General features: G+C 58.7%; 2 protein-coding genes across 3 annotated transcripts; one reads left to right on the top strand and one right to left on the bottom strand.

Annotated features, from left to right (window-relative positions):
• Positions 1 to 169: 169 nt before the first annotated feature.
• CUNH11orf94 (chromosome unknown C11orf94 homolog) lies at positions 170 to 1,828 on the top strand. The gene is given in 4 exon segments (XM_036259107.1): positions 170 to 980; positions 982 to 1,100; positions 1,285 to 1,358; positions 1,511 to 1,828. Coding segments are annotated over 4 exon segments (375 nt in total). The 5' UTR covers positions 170 to 920; the 3' UTR covers positions 1,633 to 1,828.
• Positions 1,829 to 2,340: 512 nt separating this feature from the next.
• On the bottom strand, positions 2,341 to 21,628 carry MAPK8IP1 (mitogen-activated protein kinase 8 interacting protein 1). Of its 2 annotated transcripts, none has more exons than XM_036258521.1 (12): positions 21,428 to 21,628; positions 9,612 to 9,717; positions 7,375 to 7,671; positions 5,930 to 6,011; positions 4,823 to 5,635; positions 4,562 to 4,637; positions 3,831 to 4,003; positions 3,489 to 3,598; positions 3,269 to 3,385; positions 3,101 to 3,171; positions 2,870 to 2,968; positions 2,341 to 2,544 (listed from the first exon to the last, which is right to left on the bottom strand). In XM_036258521.1, the coding sequence occupies exons 1-12, from the start codon at positions 21,526 to 21,528 to the stop codon at positions 2,472 to 2,474; spliced, it is 2,118 nt and encodes a 705-aa protein (XP_036114414.1). In that variant the 5' UTR covers positions 21,529 to 21,628; the 3' UTR covers positions 2,341 to 2,471. The 2 variants fall into 2 exon arrangements, with proteins under 2 accessions (XP_036114414.1, XP_036114415.1); XM_036258522.1 differs by lacking the exon at positions 21,428 to 21,628 and adding an exon at positions 10,852 to 11,100.
• Positions 21,629 to 21,772: the final 144 nt, after the last annotated feature.

The raw sequence follows: 21,772 nt of genomic DNA, 5'->3' as shown, positions 1-21,772 counted from the left end.
TTAGAAGCAACTGAGCTTCCTAAATGGAAACCCCCAGCTCAGCCCTCAGGTTCTGATCCCACAGGTCTGGGTGGGCCCCAGGGTTTGTTTTTAAAGCCTTGGGTTCAGGGCTTCTGCAGTGAGCCAGGTCAGCCCCGCATTAACCAGGCCCAGCAGGAACCAAAGGGCCCCACCATCCCTCTGGCCTGTGACGAGAGTCCAGCACACTGTCATGGCATTTACTCATTCAACAAATATTTATTGAGCATCCACTAGGTGTCAGGTGCTGGGGATCCTGTAGTCCCTGCCCTCTGGAAGCTTACACTCTAGAGGAGCAGGTCCCAGACTTTGCCACCTGACTTGCCCTCTGTCCAGCCTCTGGGGCGATGGCAGGGCCTATGGAGGCCCTGAGCAAGGCCGTTCGAAGCTGTGGGGAGCTAAGTGGGAAGTGCCAGAGTACGTCCCCCAGTGGGATCTCGGAGCTGGCTAAGGCTGGGACTCCGGGCTCGTCAGTGGCAGGACCTCCCTGGGACTACTGAGCTGCTGGAGGGAGTGCCAGCTGGTGGTGGTGGCAGGAGGCAAGGAGGCTGGGTGGGAACTGGGTGGGGCTCTGGGTGTGATTCAGTGACTCTGACCTCTGCTGAGGGCCTACTGTGTGCCAGACTTGGAGACATGTATGTACCTCACCTCACAGAGGAGCAAACAGGCCCACAGAGATTAAGTGACAGGTCCACCTAGGAAGAGGGGAAGGCGGGATTTGAACTGAGAGCTGACTCCAAAGACCTGTGACCTTAAACCGTGGGCAGTGGCACTAGAACAAGATGTGTTCTGGCATTTGCTGACCAACAGCATCAGTCAAGTCAAACAAGTAAAAAATAAACGTCAGCGTGGAGGCTTCTGGCCTAGTCAGGATCTGGTGCTGACACTCAGCCCTGGAACTAATGTCCTTTGTGAGGTGGCGCTGGGAGTTGGCAGCGGGTTCCATCCGCTGGGGGAGGGGCCAGCAGAAGCAGGGACCTGCGACCCGAGTGGGAGATGGCTCTACACCACAGGGCTGGGCTGAGCCTCTTCTTCCTCTCCCTCATCCTGGCCTCTTCACTCCTCCACCCCCAGCCGCTGAGGTAACTCCCAGGAGCGCAGCGTCAGGGCTCAACAGGGTCCAGGGATCTGGAAGGTGGGGGGCTTCTGCCATGTTGCCCCCCGCTCCCTGGAGAGGCTGGTGCCACTGTCCTGGGCCATTGCCTGCTTCACAGGGTGCTCAGTGGCCTTTGGGGCTAGCGCTGAGCACCCCAACATCTCCCACAGGCCGCAGCGATCTGTTCCTGAGGACTTTTCGGCCCCACTGGAACTCCCACAGCCACTGTCCGGCCTGGTGGACGGTACTCTCGCACCCCTTCCCCTCGCTGCCTCCCCGCCCCGGTGGGAGAGACGCCCTAGGGAGGGGCTTATCTCAAACAGCATCTGTTCAGGGGTGACTGGCAGATTCAAAACCAGATTCTCCCTCCCACCCGCACCCTTTCTCTCTCTCTAGACTATGGGATCCTACCCAAGCACCCATGGCCACCAGGGCCTCGCCCCCTCCTCTCCCGGGCCCAGCAGCGCAAGCGGGACGGACCAGACATAGCTGAGTATTACTTCGACACGCGCCGGTGATGGGAAGGAGCCTCTTATAAAGCTGTTCTGTGCAGCAAAGCCTTGGGCTTTCCTGGGACGGAAACGCGCTGAGTGTGGGAAGGGTCCAAGTAGATACACCCACCGCGGTCCAGACAGGAAATGGCACTTTAATAGTTGTGGCCAGCGTGACAGGACCAAGATGGGGCTACAGCCGAAGCAGCCAAGAGGCCGGGCTGGCCTGGGCCAGTCAGGAAGTCCTTTTCCTGCCAGGGTGGGGCCCTGCTCAGCTGTCTCCTTCTTGAGGGCCCCACATCTGCCAGGGGCCACATGCCAGTGAGGCTGGCAGTGGAGCCATTCAGAGGCCACACAGTTACAGGGACTGTACCTCCACCTGCTGCCATTTCCTTACTGGATAGTCCTCGGCAGGTGCTGGGCGCGGCCTGAGCTCCAGGCCTTTGGTTGGGGTTGGGACTTGGGGGCAGGGTGGGCACTTACAGGCGGCATGAGCTTCATCAAGGCAGAAGCCAATGGCCAGAGAGCCAGAGGCCCTGGCAGGGGAAGTGAGGCCCAAGATGGGACAGAACCGTCTGCTCCTGGATGGGCATCCTTCCTCGCCAGAGGCCTGACCAGCCCGCCCCCACCCAATCCCTGGGCAGCCTGCTCTGTCCTCCATAGATGAATCTAACCCCTTATATTACAATAAACTGCATTTGCCTCTCCCCATAACCCCCACCCTCCCACCCTCGGCCAGTGGCCTCCACTTCCCCACCCTCTGGTGGTGGCGGGTCCCCTCCGCCAGCAGTGCCACGTCCTGTCAGCAGCCAGCTGTCCTGGCACTGGCCCGAGGGCCCGGGGATGCGGAGGGCAGGGCAGCGCTGCTACTCCAGGTAGATGTCTTCTGTGGGGCAGGTGTACTCCACGAACTGCTTGTAGAACTGCTGAAACGCCCTCCTAGGAGGCAGGCAGACATACACGCTGACTGGGGCGAACGGGAGCTTAACCCACATGTTAAACTGAAGCCTCGGGGTCCCTGAGGGGGTTCCAGTTCTCCTGGCTCAGCTCTGTACCCTACAAACTGTTTCCTGAGTGAGACCGCAACTGAAGAAAGGGTTCAACAGCTCAAACGTTTGGAAGCTACTCAAGACCACCCAGGCCTCTCGAGGCCACTGCGCTGTGACCTGGAAGAGGTGTGCAGAGCTAGGGGAGGACCGAGGGTGACACTGAGCACGAGAAATGTGCTTGAGGGCCTGGCACTCGGTGGGACACACATACATACCCCACAGACTCCGCCAGGGCTTTGGTGGATTCTTCAGACACAAAGACATGGCAGGCAAACCGGTGGTCGGCAGGGTGCTTAGTGATAAACCCAAAGTACCTGTGGGAGGACAGTAGTTTGTCTGTGGGTGGGATGGGGGCTCGGATTCCTCTAGGCACATTTGTGACCCCACATCCTGTCATAGTGGCTCCAGACTCCCAGCCCACACCTCAGCCTGTTCCACCCACTTACTTGTTGTTCTTCGGATGGTACCCACAGAAAGAGATGTTTTTTAACTGGAAAAAGTGGCTACATTTATTCCCCTACAGGAGGAAAAGGAGAAGAGGGTGGTCAGCAGCCTGCAGGGGGCAGAGGAGGGATATCTGGTGGGAGAGGCAGGGGCGGGGCCAGGGTGGTCACCTTGACCTCCTGGGAGTCATCAGCCTTGACACCTATCTTCACACCCCTTACGCTGATCTCGAGGACACAGCTGGAGGGCGGGTTAAAGTGCACGGTGAGCCGGCGGGTGGTGGCAATCTGTGGGTGAGGGACAGGAACATCAGGTGCGGGGTGTCCGTCTCCCAGGATAGGGACCGGGCTGGGGGTGGGCATCCACTCCAGGGGAGCGGGAAGCGGGTACCTTTTGCATAGCGGCACAGAGGACGTCGTTGCCTTTGTGGTAGGGAACCTGGACTGAGCCCAGGAACTTCACCCGAAACTGGTCCACCCAGTCGCTGTTTTTGGTCAGGGCTGGAAAGCAAGCATGAAGTGAGGAGTGGCAGAGCCAGCAGAGGGTGCCACAATCCACGGATGTCCCCACTTGGCTGGGCCTCACTTTAATCAACTGTAAAACTGACCCAAAGTCACCTCTGCTCGGCCCCTCCCTGAGTGTCGAGATCTGGAGCACAGGTTCGCCTGGCAACAAGTTGGGGCAGGGAAGACGTGGGGCTGGCGGCACCAGGCAGGGGGAAGGGAACACTACCTGCCATATGTTCAGGCTCCTTGGTGACCTCGATGGCGTAGTAGGCAGGAAAGATGCCCCGGGCCCCTGTGCGCATGTTGTAGGCCTCATACCAGTAGTCCTCAGCCTGCAGCTCCACCAGCAGAGGGTCATCCACTTCCAGCTCAAGTTCGTCTTCATGTCGAGGCACAAACCTGTCCCCAAAGAAAGCATGTGCAGACTTCACAGGGGGCCTCTCCAGTCAGGCCATCCATCTACTCCCCACCCTGCTCTGGGGTCTGCGAGCTGCACTAGCATTAGTTCCATAGACATTCGCAAAGCATCCGTGAGCCTGTCAATGCTCCTGGGAGAGACCCATGTCAATCAGATCTGCATCTGCCGTGGAGGAACTCCCAGACCAAGGGAGGAAGTGACCAGAGCCACTGATAAAATGTCAGGTGATGGGAAACAAGCGCTTCCATGAGTAAGGGGTGGGTTTGGTGTGGGGTCAGGTGTCGTCTCTGCGGGGCGCCCTTCTGGGCTCTGGTCCTGGCCCGATCGGGTGCTCACTCCTGCGCTCTGGCAGCAAAGGCCACACTGCACTGAAACATCCCCTCCGTTACCCTACTCTTGAGTAGGGGCGGATGCCGTCCCTCTGGGGCAGAGCAGATGGATGACGCCAGTGCTCTGGTTGGGTGCAGGCCATGTGCTGATGGTACAAGCAGGGAGGCGGCCCCAGCCGCTGCCTGGCCAGCCCAGCTCTGTGCTCTTACCTGAATATGGCCCGGTGGGTCTGCTCCTGCTCCTCCCCGTTGATGACACAGGAGAAGAGCCCAAAGGACTCTGCACCTATGGGTGAAGGGGACTAGCTGGAGGAGGAAGGTCCCCAGCTCTGGTCGAGGTTCGAGGGGCAGGCAGGTAGAGAGCTCTCAATCCTTATGCCTTGAACCAGATGGGCCTGAGGCCACCTCCCAGGAACACCCTCATTTCAACTCTTCCCACCAAGGTCCCCCCAGTTCCCACTGCAGACTCACTGGAGGAGCGGGAGCGGCCACTCATGAAGACGTTCAGGAACTTCTTGGAGAAGTGGACATCGGGTTCGTCGGGTGTAGAGTCCTCGGAGAGGCAGGCAGAGGGCCGCGGCCGCGGTGCCTCCTCATATTCTTCCCCAATGGCCGACTCGTAGGGTGAGGAGGCAGAGGCGCAGTTGTCATAGACAGTGGCCGAGTCACTCTCGTCACTGTAGTCTCCGAAGCACGGCCGCAGGCTCACCAGCTCCAGCTGTGCGTGCTCATCCACCACCAGTGTGTACTTGACCGAGTCGTAGGACAGCGCGCTGGTGTCCGAGCTCAGAGAGGCCCGTGGAGGCGGCGGCGGCTCCCCCAGGCTCCCCCGCCACCCTCCTCCTAGTGGCTCAGCCCGCTCTGGGGAGGACAAGCAGTCGAAGCCCTCATCCTCCTCACTGATGGAGGGGTGTGGCCGCCCCGCCGTTGAGGGGTAGGCAGCAGGGTCTGGATCTGAGCTGACGGACATCCGGCTCTCGGCTGGCGGCAAGAAGGCAGAGGTGGGCTCTGCAGGGTCTGGGGGCCTCTGCACTGGTGTCAGGTAGATCTCCTCAGTGGCCTCTAGCCGCACATCCGCCTGGTAGTGGATGCGGTCTCGATGTGAGTGGCCCCGGCCACCAGGTGGGGCAGCCTGCGGGCCACTGGGAGGCGCCATCTGGGTGGCAGCACTGCGGCGGCAAGGGCTGTCGGTGGAGGTGCCTCGGTCCGTGGTGGGGGCAGGGCTGCTCTGGGGGGGCAGCTCATCACTCAGGCAGATGTGTTCATGTGGAGGTGTCTGCTCCCCTGGAGAGCAAGCAGGTTGGTGCTGAGGACAGGTGCCCTCACCCTTGACTGCCGGGCTACCTGCTCCCTACACTCAGCATGCCCAGTCAGCATGCCCGCTCAGCAACAGGCCTACGGCTGGCTCCGGGGCCAGCCCCATCACTCGTGCCACAGCTGACCTCAGATGGGCTACTCAAGGCTGTGGGACAGGCAGTCTACCTTACCCACAAGCTGGAGACTACTGGGTTTGCTCTCTGCAGTGGGACTTGGCCAGGGAAGGTGGGAGTCCCGGAAAGGGATTGGGTGCTGACTTACCTGTCTTCAGGGGTGAGGATGATCGAGACACCCGATCCTGCCAACTGTGCTTCTTGCCCAGAGAATTATTATTCAGCGTATCCTGTGAAGGGAACAAAAGGCCCTTGTGACAGAAGCGATCAACAGTGCCCGGCACAGGGAGGCCCTGGCCCTGCCCCCATCAGGCCATCCCTAGGCCATTTGCTGCACACCTACCCCCACCACTTATTCAGGGCCTCACCCTGAGCCCCCTCTGGAGCGGGCAGGAAGAGTGGCAAGTCCCAGCCCTCCCAGTCAGGCCTACTGGCTCTAGCCAGCCCCGTCTCCTGGCTCAGGGAAGCTGGCCAAGACTTAGAGAGATGCTCTTATCAGCCTCCACAAAGGTGGTACCCAAGTCCCCTGAAGCTCAAGAAGCTATGGCCTAGGGAAGGGGCAGAGGCACTCTGCAGAGCCTGAAAAAAGCACAAGGAAGGGTCTTCCCAGGAGCTGGCCTGGGGACTGGGGATGAATCATCCAAATGAATCCACAACACGGTTCCATCACTCCCCACCCCCCCAGAGCACATGACTGAGAAATGACAGATGTAGTTGTCAGAGGTCCTTCTTGCTGGATCTCCTGGACTGCCCATGCCATATTCTCAGCCCTCAGGAACCCTCTCCACAATGCCTGCGTACAAGGCTCCCTACACACAACTTAGGCCCCCTTTCCTGGGAACACCCTCACAGGCCCTCACATTCATGAATTTAACTGCCAAAATCCACCCCTGAGGATCCTGGGAAAGGAACCCATCATTTCCCTGCAGCCCCTGCATTCTCCACCAACAGCCCCACCTCCCTGAGCTGCTCCTCTGTACCTCTCCTGCCGGGGCCTGGAAGACAAAGGGCCACAGCCACTCTCGCCCACCCTATTCAACCCTCCTTGGCATCCAGCCATGAAGCCCAGGGGCCCCCAACTCCGCCAAGCAGCTCCACCTCCCATTTCGCCTTCCTGCCTGCTGGGAATTCCCAGCTGCCCGCATTTCAAACTGGCTGCTGCCTCTGAGCTCCCCGTCCGCAACTCTTCACAATTTCCCATGACCCCCCACCACTCCCGCCACTCCATGTGCCCTTCTTCAGGCTCTGCCTCTTGTTCACCTTACCAGGAACCCCATACACTAAAAAGGAGACCCTGCTGCAGCCTGAGGTCTTAAGCTCCAAACCCTTGCTTGCAACCCCTCCATCCCTGTCAATGCTCCACTTCTCTCCTTGCTCAGATCCTTCCATTCTCCGTCCCTCTCGGGCCTTCTCCCTTACAACAGACCACCTCCCCAGGGACCTCCTCCTTGGGAGGTCTTGGGGGTCTCACCAGGCCCGAGACTTCCCACTCAAGACCGGCAAGCTCCCCCACAGCACCTCCTGGGGCCCTCATCTCCCAGCGGACCCAGGGCGCCGCCCCTTCAGCCCCGCCCCACACCGCTGGCGCCTCACCTGAGACCGTGGCACCTGCGGGAAGAGGTTGAGCGTGGTGGGCCGCTTGGGCCTGTACGTGTCCCCACCGCCCTGGCCCTGGCCCTGGCTGCGGGGCGCCGACTCCTGGCGAGGCTCGGCCTCGGGCGGTCCCGCTCCTGGTCGCCGCGCCGCGCGCTCCTCCTCGTCCTCCTCTTCATCGTCCTCGGCACCGGGAGTGTCCCCCGCCGCGTCGATCAGGTCCATCTGCAGCATCTCGGCCTGCAGCCGGCTCCCAGCGCAACCACCGCCCCCAGACAGCAGCCCTGCACGCGGGGGCTGCGCGGCGCAGACCGAGGGATGTCAGGGGGCGGGGCCAAGCCGGCCCGGGGCGGGGCCGAGGCCGCCGTGCGCCGCCCCCCGCCCAGGCGAATCCATCCCGCGACCATAAAGAGGGGGGAGAGAGAGAGAAAGAAAGGGAAGAGGCGCCTGGGGAGACGAGGCCACGCCCTCTCCCCCCAGCGAGGATGCGCGAGGATGCGCGAGGCCGCTTCCTCCCTACTCCAGTCGGGGCCTTTGACAGTCTGCACCTCTCTCCTCCCCAGGATTCCCCGCTTCCCGGCTCTTGGCACCCTCTCGTTCCCTTGGCAACAGCCCGTGACCTCATCCGGGTTGTAATCCGAGCACAGAGTGAGGTCACCCCTGTTGTCATGGGGACGAAGCGTCGCCAAGGAGTTAGCGCCCCGCAAGGGATGGGGTGGGGGTTAGTAATTTGAAGGGAGTAGTGAGGAAAACCGGGAAAACAGTCTCAGGCAGGCGAGGGATTGCGGAAGGGCCGCAGTGCGGACAGGAGGGCCTGAGCGTGGCTGGAAGAGGGCTGCTGAAGGAGGGAGGCAAGGGGGGCACCTGCACAGGCAGTGGCATCCCCCACCCTCCGGTCCACAGACCCTGGCCCGTCCAACCTGTGGTTTTCCCCTCAGGCCTGTCTAATCTTGAGAGTTCTGAGCCCTGTTCTAGTTCCAGCTCTGCCACTAACTCCCTGGCACCTTGGACAGATCTCCTGACCCTCCAGTTCCCTCACCAGTTAAACTGCCTCCCAGCTTCCCAGAGAGTTGAAGACTCGCTGGCAAGAGTGTGTGAAAGCCCCCGGAGCTTGTCTAAGGCCCCACAGGGTATACTCCAGGGCCCTGGCTGGTTGCAAGACCACCCTCGGCCAGGCTCTGCCTGTGCATGTTGGGGGAGAGAATGGTGGGGGAAGAGAAAGAGGTGTATGATCTTAGAGAAGCTGTGTCAGGGCCTGGGACCATTCTCCAAGTCCAGAATAAATGACCTCTGCCTCCATCCCTTCCTAGCCTGGCAAGAGGATGGAGAGTTGGGGTGCAAGGTACAGGAGGGTTATCCCCTCACCCTTGGTTTCTTCTTGCCAGGCAATACTTATCAAATCTCTGGGGGCAATAGGAGGTCAACACAGAGACAGGCACCCCATCCCTACTCACTCCTATGCTAACCACTCTCTTAACACCATGTCCACCTTGGCCAGCCACCCTCCTGCGGGCTGAGAGAAGCTCGGGCTCTGAAACCTAGCCCCATGCTTTGCCTTCTATTTCCTGACTAGTGCCTCCTTCTTTCTGTTCTGAAAAGACACAGGAATCTCCATCTGACCCACTTGCTCCAGACGCCGAGGACCTCCTGGCAGGATTCAGAATTTTAGGTACAGGAGAGAGCCATCTGTCCTATGACAAAGCCATGGGGTCAAAGCAGCAGCAATGCTGGCTTAACCCTCCAAAGGAGCCGTTAGGACTGCGGGCCAGAGAGGGTCTGCGAGGCCCCGCGGTGTGGTTTGGTGCAAGGGCGGCAGAGGGAGTGCCTTGGCTCTTTTTTCCTGCCCCAAAGCACTGCAGATTGCACTGGACTCCACCCTGCTCTGCCTCAGGCCCTCTGCCAAGGCCACTCCCCAAAGGCTTTGGGGTAGTCCCAAGCTTTCCCTCGACTAAGGCCCTAACTGCTACTGTCCTAGATCTCAAGACCTCCTGCCCTCTCTCTTCTTGTGGATAGTTGAAGGGGCTGCCTCCTGCCTTAACTCTTGGAAAAAAAGAAAAAAAATTCCAATGGAGGCCCAAAATGTGCCAAGCATTGTACTGGGTGTTTCCTGCATGTTATTACATTGAATGAAGGTGCTGTACAGAATTTGGAAGCCCATTTGTAGATTTGGGGATGCCCTTAATCCTGTCCCTACCCATCCTGCCACCACGCCTGGGCTCCTGGGAGCCCACCCTTACCCGTAAGGACAGCGTGTCTTTGCACTGCAGACTGATGCCACACTCATCGGTGATCTCTGAGAGGTCTTCATCCTCAAACTCCTCCAGGCTGATGTCATGGGTGAGCCTGGTGGGAACAGGAAGCCAAAGTTACAACACTGAGTGGGGGACTGCTGTCTCCCTAGTGCATCTTCCAAGGGGCAGCCCCAAAAGGCAGATCACAGCCCCTAGAGGATGGGACTTGGAGTCCACCTGTGCCAATGCAAGGGGTCACTAATAGGCAGGGAAAGAGTTTGGGGCTCATGCCAAAAGGCAGTCTTCCTGGTGTGGCAGTGGAAGAGGAGGCTCCAGGTTGCTCCTGCTCCCCCCGGCTGGGAGCTGTCCATACCGTTGCCAAACAAGAGGCAGTGCCTGGAAGGCCCAGCTGCTCAGAGCCTCGGCTCTGCCAGAGAAATGCCTCCCAGGGTCAAGGCAGGTGCCAAGGCCAGTTCACCCACGGAGAATGGGGAGAGTTGAGAGGAGACTCCGTGGGATGCCTGGAGTTGGGGGCTCCCTGTCAATCCTTGCAGAGACAGAACTCCAGGCACTGGCAGAGGCTGCTCCTCAGCCCCAGAGGAGTCCGCCATCCCCCCAGCCCGGGGAGATCCGTGCTGCTCGAGCCACGGAGCCATGAAGGAAAGTCAGGTGTCAGTGCGGGTAATTTCAGCCCATTCCAGGACAGACTAGGCCACTCTTCTGCATGCCTGGTCTCATCTCTTCAACCACAAAATCGCCTTCCCAGACATGGACCCTGAAGAGGAGGCTGCACAGATGGGGTGAAGGAAGGCCCCCGACTGGGGGCTGGAGGTGCGGTGAGCTCAGGAGGCAGACCAGAGCACTTCAGCACCAGGACACTAACTGCAGGTACCAGAACCCTCCCCCCCCAGGCCAGCCCTGTGCCTCCACCCCACTGTGGTGCCGGCCTGCCCCAGCCCTAGGCTCCACCTGGTTTGGTATGAGTGGGGCGGACATTTTGGAGAATTCAGTGGGGGAAACTGGGAACAATTCTGAGCCTTTTCTCAAATAAGACCAAGAGATTGAAGCTGAGAGCAAGAGAGACCCACAATTCAAGGTCACCCAAGAGAGGTGACCCAGCCCCCAGGGGAGGCTAGGAGGCCCAAGCCCTTTGCCTCTCACCTCAGTCAGACCCAAACAGAGACCCAGAGCTCAATGGAGCTGCCCCCCAAACTTTGCCCCTCCCCACCAGCCCCCACACCCCTACCAGTGCTCCCACTGATCTTCCAACCAGCTGTCATTGTCTGGGCTCGAATCCATCTTCAGGACGAGCTGCATGGAGAGCCCTGCCCGGCCAGGGGGCTTCAGGGCCCCAGAGTCGCGCTCTCATGCCCAGAAGGGTGGGGGGGCCAGGACTTGGGGCAGGGCTGGGGCCACAGGCCTGGGTCTGCCTTTCTGCATCCTGCCTGCTGCAGAAGCCTGGGGAGCTCATTAAAAATACATGGGCCGGAGAGGAGGCAGTGGCTGCCGACCCAGGCCCCAGCCCCAGCTCTTCCTGGCCCAGCCCTCAGCTGCAGGCAGCTTCCTCCCCCTGCCAATGCGCTGCCGCCGCTGTCGCTGCCGCCTCCCCCGCGGGATCAGGTTACTGCAATCAATGCTACCAACTCCACCTGCCCTTCCAATGCCCCTGTCGGGGGCTGGGGTGGCCCCCCTCCCTGGCCCAGGTTGTAAGCAGAGAGCAGAAATCTGGGCTGTTTCCCCCAAAAGCCAGCCCCTGATCTGCTTTAAAGGGCCAGTGCCACACTCTGGGTGCCTGATGACCAGATGGGGGTGGGGGTGGGGTCTCTGAAATTCTCCATGAATGGATGGCCCACGGCTGCACACTCAGACCCACACCTCATCAGGGAGGCTTCCTGGGGCGCTGTAGACAGGCTTGCCTGGGGCAGGTCTGGGTTGCCTCTACTGCCCCGAGTGCAGGGCAGAACCCTGGCCCTGCCTCGGCTCCGGGCCAGGGAAGTGCGGGCCCTGTGCGGACCCCTTGCTGCAGGGCTGGAAGGGTAGCCTGGAGGGTCAAGAGCCTGCTGTCACTTCAGAGTGACATAAGCCGAAGCTGGAAGGCCCCTACAGGGAATGGCAGAGAGGAATTCGACCACGGCAAGGGGGCTGGATAGACCACGTGCTCTTTCAGGCCTTCTGTGACCTGGAGCCCCGGTGGGGAAGGTGTGGTGTGGAAGTGGGGAGGCTGGGGAGGCTGGCCGCCTAGAAGCCAGAGCTGCCTGCTCAGTCTAGCCAGCACAGGGTGGCATCTCCAGCCCTGAGAACCGAGTGGCTGGCTCTAAGCAAATGATTAGTGCATACTGGCTGCCTGGACAGTCACACAGAAGGCACCTCTGGGACTCAGCCAACAGTAGAGAGCCGCAAGACCACTGGGTGTCTGACCCCGACATGCCCGCAGGTTCTCCCTGCTCTGCCAGTGACCCCTGTGCACATCCACGTCTACCCTCGCTCACTGCCCTGTCCTGGTCCAGCTGCTGCCTGTACGGACCTCCCCACTGGCCTGCCTGCCGCCGTCTCGCCATGCCTGCACCACTCTACCCCACCTACCACTATCCGGCAAAGCTGCCTGAAACACCACCCTTCTGCCCCCTGCTCAGGTGTCCCTGCTGGCAGCTGACTCCTTGGCCTGGAATCCTAGGCTCCCCTGTGTCTCTTGTACCTGCCTCCCCAGGGTCGAACCGAGAGCTGGGATGGAGCACATGGCAGGCTTTCCCCCATGCTTGCTGGAAGAAGGCTCAGTTACACCTGCTCCTCAGAAAGCCCCCCTCACAGCCCTCCAGGCCACACTCACTGGCCCCCTGTCATCCTCTTGCTTGTGGTAGGTGTCACCATCAGCGTGGGCATGAGACAGTGTGGTGGAGCAGACAGGACCAGGGCTCCATCAGACACCCCCACCAGTTTGCTCCAAAGTTGGATGGAGCTCCCACCCCTCACCTCGTACCCAGCAGGTGATGGATACAGGTCCCCTCCCTCCCCGCTGCCTGGACAGCATGCTCCTGGGGGCAGAGAAGGCAGGTCCCCTCACACACCCTGGGTGCCCGGCACAAGCATGCTTCCCAACTCATCTCCACCCCCTCGGGCCCCTGACAGTCCCACTCCCTGGGATGGCAGGTCTGGGGGCAGGCGGGGACAGCGGTTTCATCCTTTACAGACAAGGAAGCCGCGGTCATCTGGGCAGTAGTGGAAAGGCCCGTGCTGGGCTCAACAGCCTGCACTTGGTCCCCAGCTCCAGTGGGGCGGTTAAGGGAGCTCCTCATCTTTCTTTTTTTCCATAAGCAAGGCAGATGGCAGAATGCTCACCATACCAGGCGTGGAGGCCAGAGGCCTGAGCTCAAATCCCAACTCCATTTACGAGGAGCATCGGCTGTGCCCTGGCTGCCAACCTTCCTGATACCCTGCATCTCCTCACTGCAACCTTCGGACAGGGTTTATTTTGCCCATTTTCCAGATGGGGACTCTAGGCTCAGACATAAGGTGTGGTAGGTCTACGGTGTCCCTACATATACAATGAGGCCGCCCACACCCACCCCCCGCCTCAAGGGCACTGGTGAGGGTTCAGAGCGAGTGTTTGTGCAGAGCGCTGTGAGGTCACAACCACGGGTCGGGTCCAGGGATGAGCTGGTCAGGGAGCCCCCTTTGCAAGCTACTCCTCTTCACCCTGATCCCCACCCTACCCTGGCCCCGGCCTTTTCTCCTGCTTCTCCAGCCCCGGGTCTCCCGGGAAACCCTTTGTACAGGGAAAGCTACACAGACCCTTGGTTCCGCCAGACTCCGGGAAGGCAGCTGAGGGCAGGGGCGGGGAAAGAAAGATGAAGGCGAGGAGGGAGGTTTTCTCCTGACCCCACCGCCCCCCTTCCCCAGGGAAGCCTGAGCCCCGAGCACCAGGAGGCTGCCTCAAGCCGTCACACGACCCTGGGCAGGTCTCCACCCCTGCCTCGAGCTCTGGAAACCTCAGCAGCTTCCCTTTGCAGCAGCCACTGCCACCAGTCAGACCTGCTCGCCCATTCGGGTGAGATGTTCCTGAGGTCTCAGCCATATGGTGACACTTGGTGACTCTGTGTCATGAGTTTGGTCTCTCGAGACTGCCCTGACCTTTGTAGTGTATCTTTATATTCGAGGTCCCCTCTTCTGCGTTAACCTCATCTCCTCCTAGTCCAGGGCCTGGTCCTTCCTTCCGACCAGAGGGCTCCTCAGCGCATTCCGCACATGCCGGTCTCCACGCCCCGCCCCGCCGAGCTCGCCTACGCGAACACGCGTGCCTTTGTGTCCTGCTGTTCATTTCATGGCCTTTGCCTTGCCCAGCAGGCACACACCGTGTTATCTTCGTCCTGCCCACAGCGGCCCTGGCCCTTTCCAACGTGCTGTTTCAACCTAGAGGTGGGCTGAGCTAGAACCGCACGCCAAGTAAGGGTTAAGTGGCAAAGTGCCGAGGCTTTAGCTGAGCAAGGCCAAATCCGAGCCAGGCATTTGGCTGTCCAGAGGCCATCCGTGTCTTCCTCTTCCCGGCTCTCCTGGGGTGAGGTAAGGATGCCAGCTGAGTGACCCTGGGTCCTGGCCGTGGCGCCCCATGGGCACATCTCTGACAGAGAGCATCAGTAGTCCAAGGGTCCGGCCTCTCTCTGCATTCTGAGTGCTGAGCAAAGAGCTGGCTCCCAGTGGTTCTCAGGACACCTGTGGATCGGCTGCTCATCTATGAGCAAGTTCCCCATTTCCCTCTGGTTCCCCTACAGGCCATTCTCCACTGGGCAACCAAAACCATCTGAGAGGCAAATCTGGTCCTGTCACCCTCTCCCCAGCTCAGAATCCTTGAATAGCTTCCCCTGGCCCTTAGGAAAGGGGCCAAAAGTCTCACCTGTGGCCTGAAGGCTCAGCAGGCCCTTCCTTTAGCCTATATCATCAACCTCCCTCCACACTCTGTCTCCAACTCCCCACTCTCTAGACTCCTGCCCCCCGGCCCCTCAGCAGTCTTCTCTGACCTCCCTGACCAGGCCAAGCGGCCCTGCTACTGGTCCTCTGGTCCCCCTGCTAGTACGTCCAGATCACTATAATCTTACCTTTCGGTTCTATGAACATTGGTGGGCTCCCCTAAGAGGAAGCTGGTCTACAGGGTGGGATCGTGTCTCTCTTGATGAACCATGTGTGGCGCCTACCAGGTACGTAGTGTTGTTGAATGAATGAACCACTGGGATTCCCAGGTCTTTCTGGATTTTCCCCTCGGAATCTCTGTCAGTTCTCCTTTCAACTCAACTTCCTGTGTGCCCACCTACACCAGGGCCTCTGGGAAGGTGGGAACGGCTGAAACAGTGGGGGTGGGGGGTGAGTGTGAGCCAGGCCCAGCCGGATCCTCAGAACCTTCTAGCTGCCCCACCCCAGCTCTGGGTGGACACAGGTCAGGCTGGGTTTGCTCCTCTGATCTGGAATTCCCTTCCCAACCATGTCTACACGGGAGTCATCTCCAGGGGAAGACTGAATCCAACCCAAGAAACAAAATCCAAGGGACAAGCCCTACTTGAGGTCACGATGTGTCTGATCTGTTTAAACTCCTTGGTGCCCACATGCAGCAAGAACTCTGGGATCCAGTGATCTGACTTTTGGGAAACTACCCTGAGACAAAACAATCGCACATGTGAGAAACCTTGCACACAGGATTGTATTCCTCATACCGGCAAACAACAAGAACAACCAAATAGCCAGCACCAGGGGGCTGGTTAAACTGTGGCCACTCAGTGGATGGAACATCATGCAAACTTTTGGATGAACACTATAAAGTCTGCATATTAATGTGGAAAGTGGCAACCAAACCCGGCCAGTGTGGCTCAGTGGATTGAGTCTCATGGACTGAGAGGTCCCAGTTCAATTCCCGGTCAGGGCCCAGGCCCAGGTTGTAAGCTTGGTCCCCAGTAGGGGGCGTGCAGGAGGCCGCTGATGGATGTTTCTCACATGGATGTTTCTATCTCTCTCTCTCTCTAAAAACTCAATAAAAACATATTTAAAAAAAAAAAAGAAAATGGCAAGCAACCTAGAGAGCAAAAAGCCAGAATGTGTGACCTTATGGTTTCACGTGATGAATCACACGCAGGAAGAGACACGAACACGAGCATGCTTGTGAGGTGTGGTGAGACCTGGGAGACCTTCTCCTCTGCTCTCCATGACAGACTTTCCGCACCAGGTCGCACTGCCTGGCACCAGGCTCCCAGGCCTGCTTTGGGGCTGCCCGCCCTCTCACGGAGCTGTATTTCCTGAGGGCATCACCTTCATCCTGGCACCCACTCCTAACCTTGCTCTAATCCGTGCCCAGAGCCTGTGCACGGTAGGCACTAAACGTAGTAAATGCCAGTTGGAGGGAGTGCTGGCTGACTCGGCCCTGGAGCTCTGCGCCAGTGCCACGTGCGTCTCGTGGTCCGTGGCCCCAGAGGACGAATATGAGAGTAGGAGCAGGGGACAGAGAGGGCGCTCTAGGAGGGGTAAGAACCCTAGTGGGGACGGTGCCAGGGACCCAATCTGTGGAATCCAATGGGGCCCTATGCCATAACTGGCCAGGCCCCAACAATCCAGAGACCAACTTTAAGGCCCTGACATCAAAGAACCAGGTGGACATGGGGCCTTGGCCATGTCTGGGTTGTGTGAAGCAAGTCAACACTGTGCCCTCAGGACCTGGACCAGGGGTGCTGCCCGGGACTAGGGGCCGGGGTGGGTGACTCCTCCAGCAAATATAGCTTTTCCACCCCCTCCACCCACCAAAACAGGTCACGGGGCTGGCATTCCTCAGCCTGGCCCGGGCCGTTCCCTTCCCTCTGCTGTCTCCCTGGGTGGTGATGGTCTCTCTGAGCCGTCAGTGGCCACCTCTCTAAGATGAGACTCCCACGGTCTCTGGGACCAGCCCAATCCTCTCCAGCCTCAGACCCAAAACCAGCTGCCTACTTGAATCCTCCAGTTGGGTCCCCTGATGGACCACTGACCTCACACTCAGCAGGTCTAATAATAATTTCACCTCCCGGCTCGCCACACCTCTTCCGTTGGCCACCACATCCCCAAGGGGCCCAGGAGCATCCTGACTCCTGCCTCTCCGCCACTCCTCACAGCAGCCTCCTCACCAGCAGTCCACCCGCCTGTCTTCCCCACATCCTCTCCTGTCCTTCCTCACCTGCTGGGTGGCCAGTGGTCCCGTTGGTCCCCGTCCACTCTCCACCCGGCAGCCAGGGCGATCTTCCCCCAACCCCTGCTGTTCCCACTGCTTGTCAGTGAACAGGCCAAGGTTCCGACTTGGCCTTCGAGTCCTGCATTCCCTGCTCCCCACACCGGTGCCAGACTGGGCGGCACACACCCTGCCCGCTCTATCTCGTCTTGGGCCCTTCGCCCATGCTACCCCCTCCCTCTTCACCCCTCTTCCTCTTGGGTGATCCTCATCACCAGGCCTGAGCTGAGAGGACCTTTTCCTGACCTGCTGGCCCCCAGGCCCCTGACCTTAGTCACCCACACCTACCAGCCTGTCTAGCGAGGCTTAGTCTGTCTGTCTGACACCACCGCCTGCATGACCAGGCCGCTGTCTGCCTCGGCAGTGACTCTGGTGAGCCTGGCAAAGTGCAAATGTGTGTTGAGTGAGCAAAGGACCAGCTAAGTGTGTCCCCTCGTGAAGAGATAAGCAAGGAGGCCCTGCACCTGTCGGCAGCCTCTCTTATCCGGAGCACTGTGGTGGGGTAAAAACACCACCATCCAAGGAGTCATGAGGCCGGGGCTCTGTCCCAGCTCTGCCGCTCACTTGCTGTGTGTTCTCTGGGAGTCACGCAGACTTCGTTTCCTCTGAAGTGAAAGGGGAGGGGGATGGTTTGGATGAGCTGATTTCTACTGTCTTTCACCCATGAACCCAGGGCGGGCTGTTCACTACTTTCCCAGCACCCCCTCTGTCCCTCCCAAGTGGAACGTCCCACTGTCCCTCCCCTTCCTCCCACCCATTCAGCTCAATGTATTCACGCACCAGCTTCTAAATTCTCTTATAGGGCTTTCTTTTTTAAAAACAAAATAAATTTTATTGATTTTTTTTAGAAAGAGAGGGAGAGAGAGATAGAAACATCGGTGTGAGAAAGAAACATCGATCGGCTGCCCCCTACATGCCCCCACTGGGGATCGAGCCCACAATCTGGCCATGTGCCCTGACCAGGAATTGAACTGAGACCTCTCAGTCCATGGGACGTCAATCAAGCCACTGAGCCACACTGCCGGGCTAGAGCTCTCCTTATGCAGGCATACCTCACAGACACTGCAGGTTCGATTCCAGACCACCTCAATAAAGTGAATATCACAATAAAGCACATCACCAATTTTTTGGTTTCCCAGTACATATAAAAGTTATGTTTATAGTATAGTCTATTAAATGTGCAATAGCATTATATCTAAAAAAAAACAAACAATGTAGATAACTTAAAAATAGTTTATTGCTAAAAATGCTAACCGTCATTTCAGCCCTCAGCGGGTCATAATCTTTTTGCTGCTGGAGGGTCTTACCCTCAATTTGTAAAAAAAAAAAAAAAAGAAAACCCCAAAACAGTATCTGCGAAGTGCAATAATACAAGATATGCCTGTAATGAACATGTATCATTTTCATATTAAATTTTTTAAATTACTGTGTAAGTTACAGAAGTGACCTACATTTGTTGTAAAAATAAGTCAAATAATACAGCAGTATGCATGTAAGTGCAAATCCCTCCCCCTACACCCTATCCCAGGTGACTACTGGTAACTGGTTGGAGAATTTCTACACTTGGGAAAAAACCCCACATATTTATTTACACCACATACCAACAAACAAACGCTCGCCACCCTTCCAGGTCTTCAGCATGGTTACCCCCTCCACCAACGCTCTGCCAACATTCCAGGGCACTCTCTTTTCAGGGTGGCTTTGAAGACTGCTGCCTGGGTTCAAACCCCAGATCTGCCACTTACCTAACTTCTTCTTTTTTAAAATGTGTTTTTATTGATTTTTTAAAGAGAGAGGAAGGGAGAGAGAAACATCCATGTGAGAGAGAAACACTGACTGGCTGCCTCCTGCACGCCTTCTGCTGGGGATCGAGCCGCAACCCAGGCTTGTGCCCTGACCGGGGAATCAAACCAGGACCTCTCAGTCCATGGGATGCCGCTCAATCCACTGAGCCACACCGGCCAGGCTACCTAACCTCTTTATGCCTCAGTTTCTTCAACTGCAAAGTGGGGAAAATAATACCACTGTTTCCATGGTTCTGGTGGGAACGCTCTTGTGCAAAAAGTGCTCAGAATGGCACCTGGGCAAAGTGAGTGCCTGGCAGGTATCAGCGCTTCCCCTGTTACTCTCTGACAGTGTGCACTGTTATTTTCTGTACCCCAGTAGGGCAGCACCCAATGTTTCCTTAATTAAATAATAAACCAGTACGTCATTATTGAACACTTGCCCTATGCTGGGCACTAGGTAAACCACAGTTTAGGTACTGACACCTTATGCCTCTGGAAGCTGACAGTGGGCACACACACAACTGATAACAATAGCAACAACAACAGCCCTACATGAATGCAGCTCTGCACGGTCTGTGAAACTTTCAACATGTGTTGTCTCATCCAAGTCTTAGGACCGCCCTGTGCATAAACCAAAGCTGGCATCATGGAGTAGAAGAAACAGAGGCTCATGGGGTTACGTGCCCAGTCTCAAGGCACACAGATAAGAAGGCTAATCCAGGCCTCAAACCCAGGCCAGTTGCCTCCACGACCCCTCCAAAGATCCGCCAGAGAGCAGCAACCCTCTTGATGAACCAGGCTAAGGGATCCGAGAGGCTGGACAAGGGAAAGGGCAGCGGGGGCTGCTGGAGCCAACAGGGCAGGCCACGTGGGACCAGAGACACTGTTCTGATTGTTCCCACGTGTCAGCCTTGTCTCCAAAGCCAGGCCATGGTGTCCTGCAGGGCCAGCCCATACCCTAGCTTTGTTGTAATGCCACCCTTGCCTACCTGGCCCAGGACTGGACACATTCACTGGCTGGCATCCACCTTGTCAGCTCCTCTCCCTAAAGCATCCATGATAACCTGCCTGCTGGGGGCAGGGAGGGATGGAGAACATTGTGACCTGGGGATCAGAAGGCAGGTGAGGGGAGGCAAAGCTGTCCTCTGGGCCTGAGGCAGGGCCTGGAGATAGACTAGATTGGTGGTTGAACACACAGACCTGGGTTCCAGTTCAGCCTCAGGTTCTGACTTCCTTGGGGTCCTTGGGCAAGCCTCCCTGCCTTCTGAATCTCAGCCTCCTCATGTATAGAATGAGCCAGCACTAGGAAAATACTTTGAACAGAAAGGAGCTATATAAACGCCCACTGGTGTGGAGGGAGGGCTGACACTTGTTAAGCACCGACTTGACATACATTAAGGAATCAATATTAATTAGCTCTCCTAACAACAGATGGGACTCAGAGAGGACAAAAACCTGCCCAGGTAATGCAGCTGGAAAGTGGTGGAGCTAGGATTTGAACCCAGGTCCCTTTAAGCCCATTGTTCTTGCACTGCAGAGGGGCCTCCTGGTAAGAGGGCAGTGTTTGCCCAGAGGCAGTGTGTCATGCCAGGTGGATGCGGTCTTAGACCTCAGCCTTGTTACTCTGAGGCACTCATCACAAAGTCCCTAGCTTCGGAGTCTTCAGGCTTGGCCTCCTCCATCTGGTCCTCTCCTGATGGTCTTCCCAGCTCAGCTCAGGGCCTCAGGGGAGGTTTCTAGTCCTGATGGTGCCATTAGAAATCCACAGGGGTCCCTGCCCACCTGAGGGCCAGGGAGCCAGCAACCCCCTGGTCAGAAGAGGGGCTGGCGCCAGGGCCCAGCTGGGGCCTGGCTGGGGTGGGGACCCCAGGAGAGGGGAAGGCGCCAGCTCATTAGACAGAAAAACAATGGGGTATATCTAGGCCTCCTTCTCCTGGGCTCTGGAGCAGTGACACCTCCTCTTCCTCCTCTCCAACTAGGGCCAGGATTATGGGAAAGGCACATCAACCCTTCCCCCCCAATACCCACTGTCCACTTCTCTGAAATCCACCTCCCAATTGCCTAACACCAGAGAGGGGTCAGGAAGAGGGGTGAAGAGGGGTGCAGATCAGGGTCCCGGGCGCTTACTTCAGCAGGGACCGCGCCCCCACACACCGGTGAATGTTTCTGGCTATTCCTGAGCCATCCATCCAGACCCTCCCCCCCACAGCTGGGCCTAGGATCTCTGGGCTGACTGAGACTCTGCACCTGCACACACCTGACAGTCAGTGCTGATCCAAATCCACAGAGGGTCCTGGCCATGCCAGGCCTGGGGTGAGGCCCTTCTGGCCAGGCAAGGCTGGGGGAGGGGCCCACGGTTCCCTCTGTCCAGCATCAAGATTTTTGCCCCAAGAAACTCGGACACCCCAGCTTGCTCCCATCTTTATGAGAGGCTTCGAACTGGGCACAAGCAAGGCTGGCTGCCTCCTCTGAGCTCTCAAACCAGACCCCAAGCCACAAAGTGGGGGAGAAGGCAGCCTCTGCGCCCCCTCCTCCAATTTCAGCTCAGAATCTCCCGGCCTAGGACACGGAATGGCGGAGGCAGCTGGCTGCACCACGGATATGCAGCGGCTATCAGTCTGGACTTGAGGCTGAGGGGGATTCTGGGGGCTCTGTCCAGGGAAGGGACCCCATCCCCAGGCCGCCCTTCATTCCAGAGGGCTGGCGTGTGCGTGCTGGGGGCGGAGCGGGGTTGGGGGGTGGGGGTGAGCGGGGGCAGATCAGTCCGGGCTGAAGGGCGGGGCGCGGAGACCGGGTCTTCTCACCTGAAATTGGGCGGCGACGCGATGTGGAGCCCCAGGAACGGGGAGGCGGCAGGCGGGGACGCGGCCCCCCCGCTCAGGCCGCCGCTCTCTCGCTCCGCCATTCTCCGGCACAGCCCTGGCCATCCGGGCGGAGCGCGGCGCGGCGGCGGCGGAGGCGGCGGAGGGGCGCGGCGAGAGGCCCCCGCCGCCGCTGCCGCGGGGCTCGGGTTTGACCTGCGCGGCGGGCGCACCCGCGTCGGGCAGAGCGCGGCAGCGAACCGCTCTCGGCTCCCGGGACTGGCGGGAGCGCCACAGCGCGCGCCCCCGGGCCCTGCCTGGGGTCCTGGGCGCCCCGCCCCGCCCCGC

Source organism: Molossus molossus, unplaced genomic scaffold (assembly GCF_014108415.1).
Source record: "Molossus molossus isolate mMolMol1 unplaced genomic scaffold, mMolMol1.p scaffold_m16_p_13, whole genome shotgun sequence".
In the NCBI taxonomy this organism is placed as follows: Eukaryota; Metazoa; Chordata; class Mammalia; order Chiroptera; family Molossidae; genus Molossus; species Molossus molossus.
This window is presented reverse-complemented; position numbering and strand designations above follow the sequence as displayed.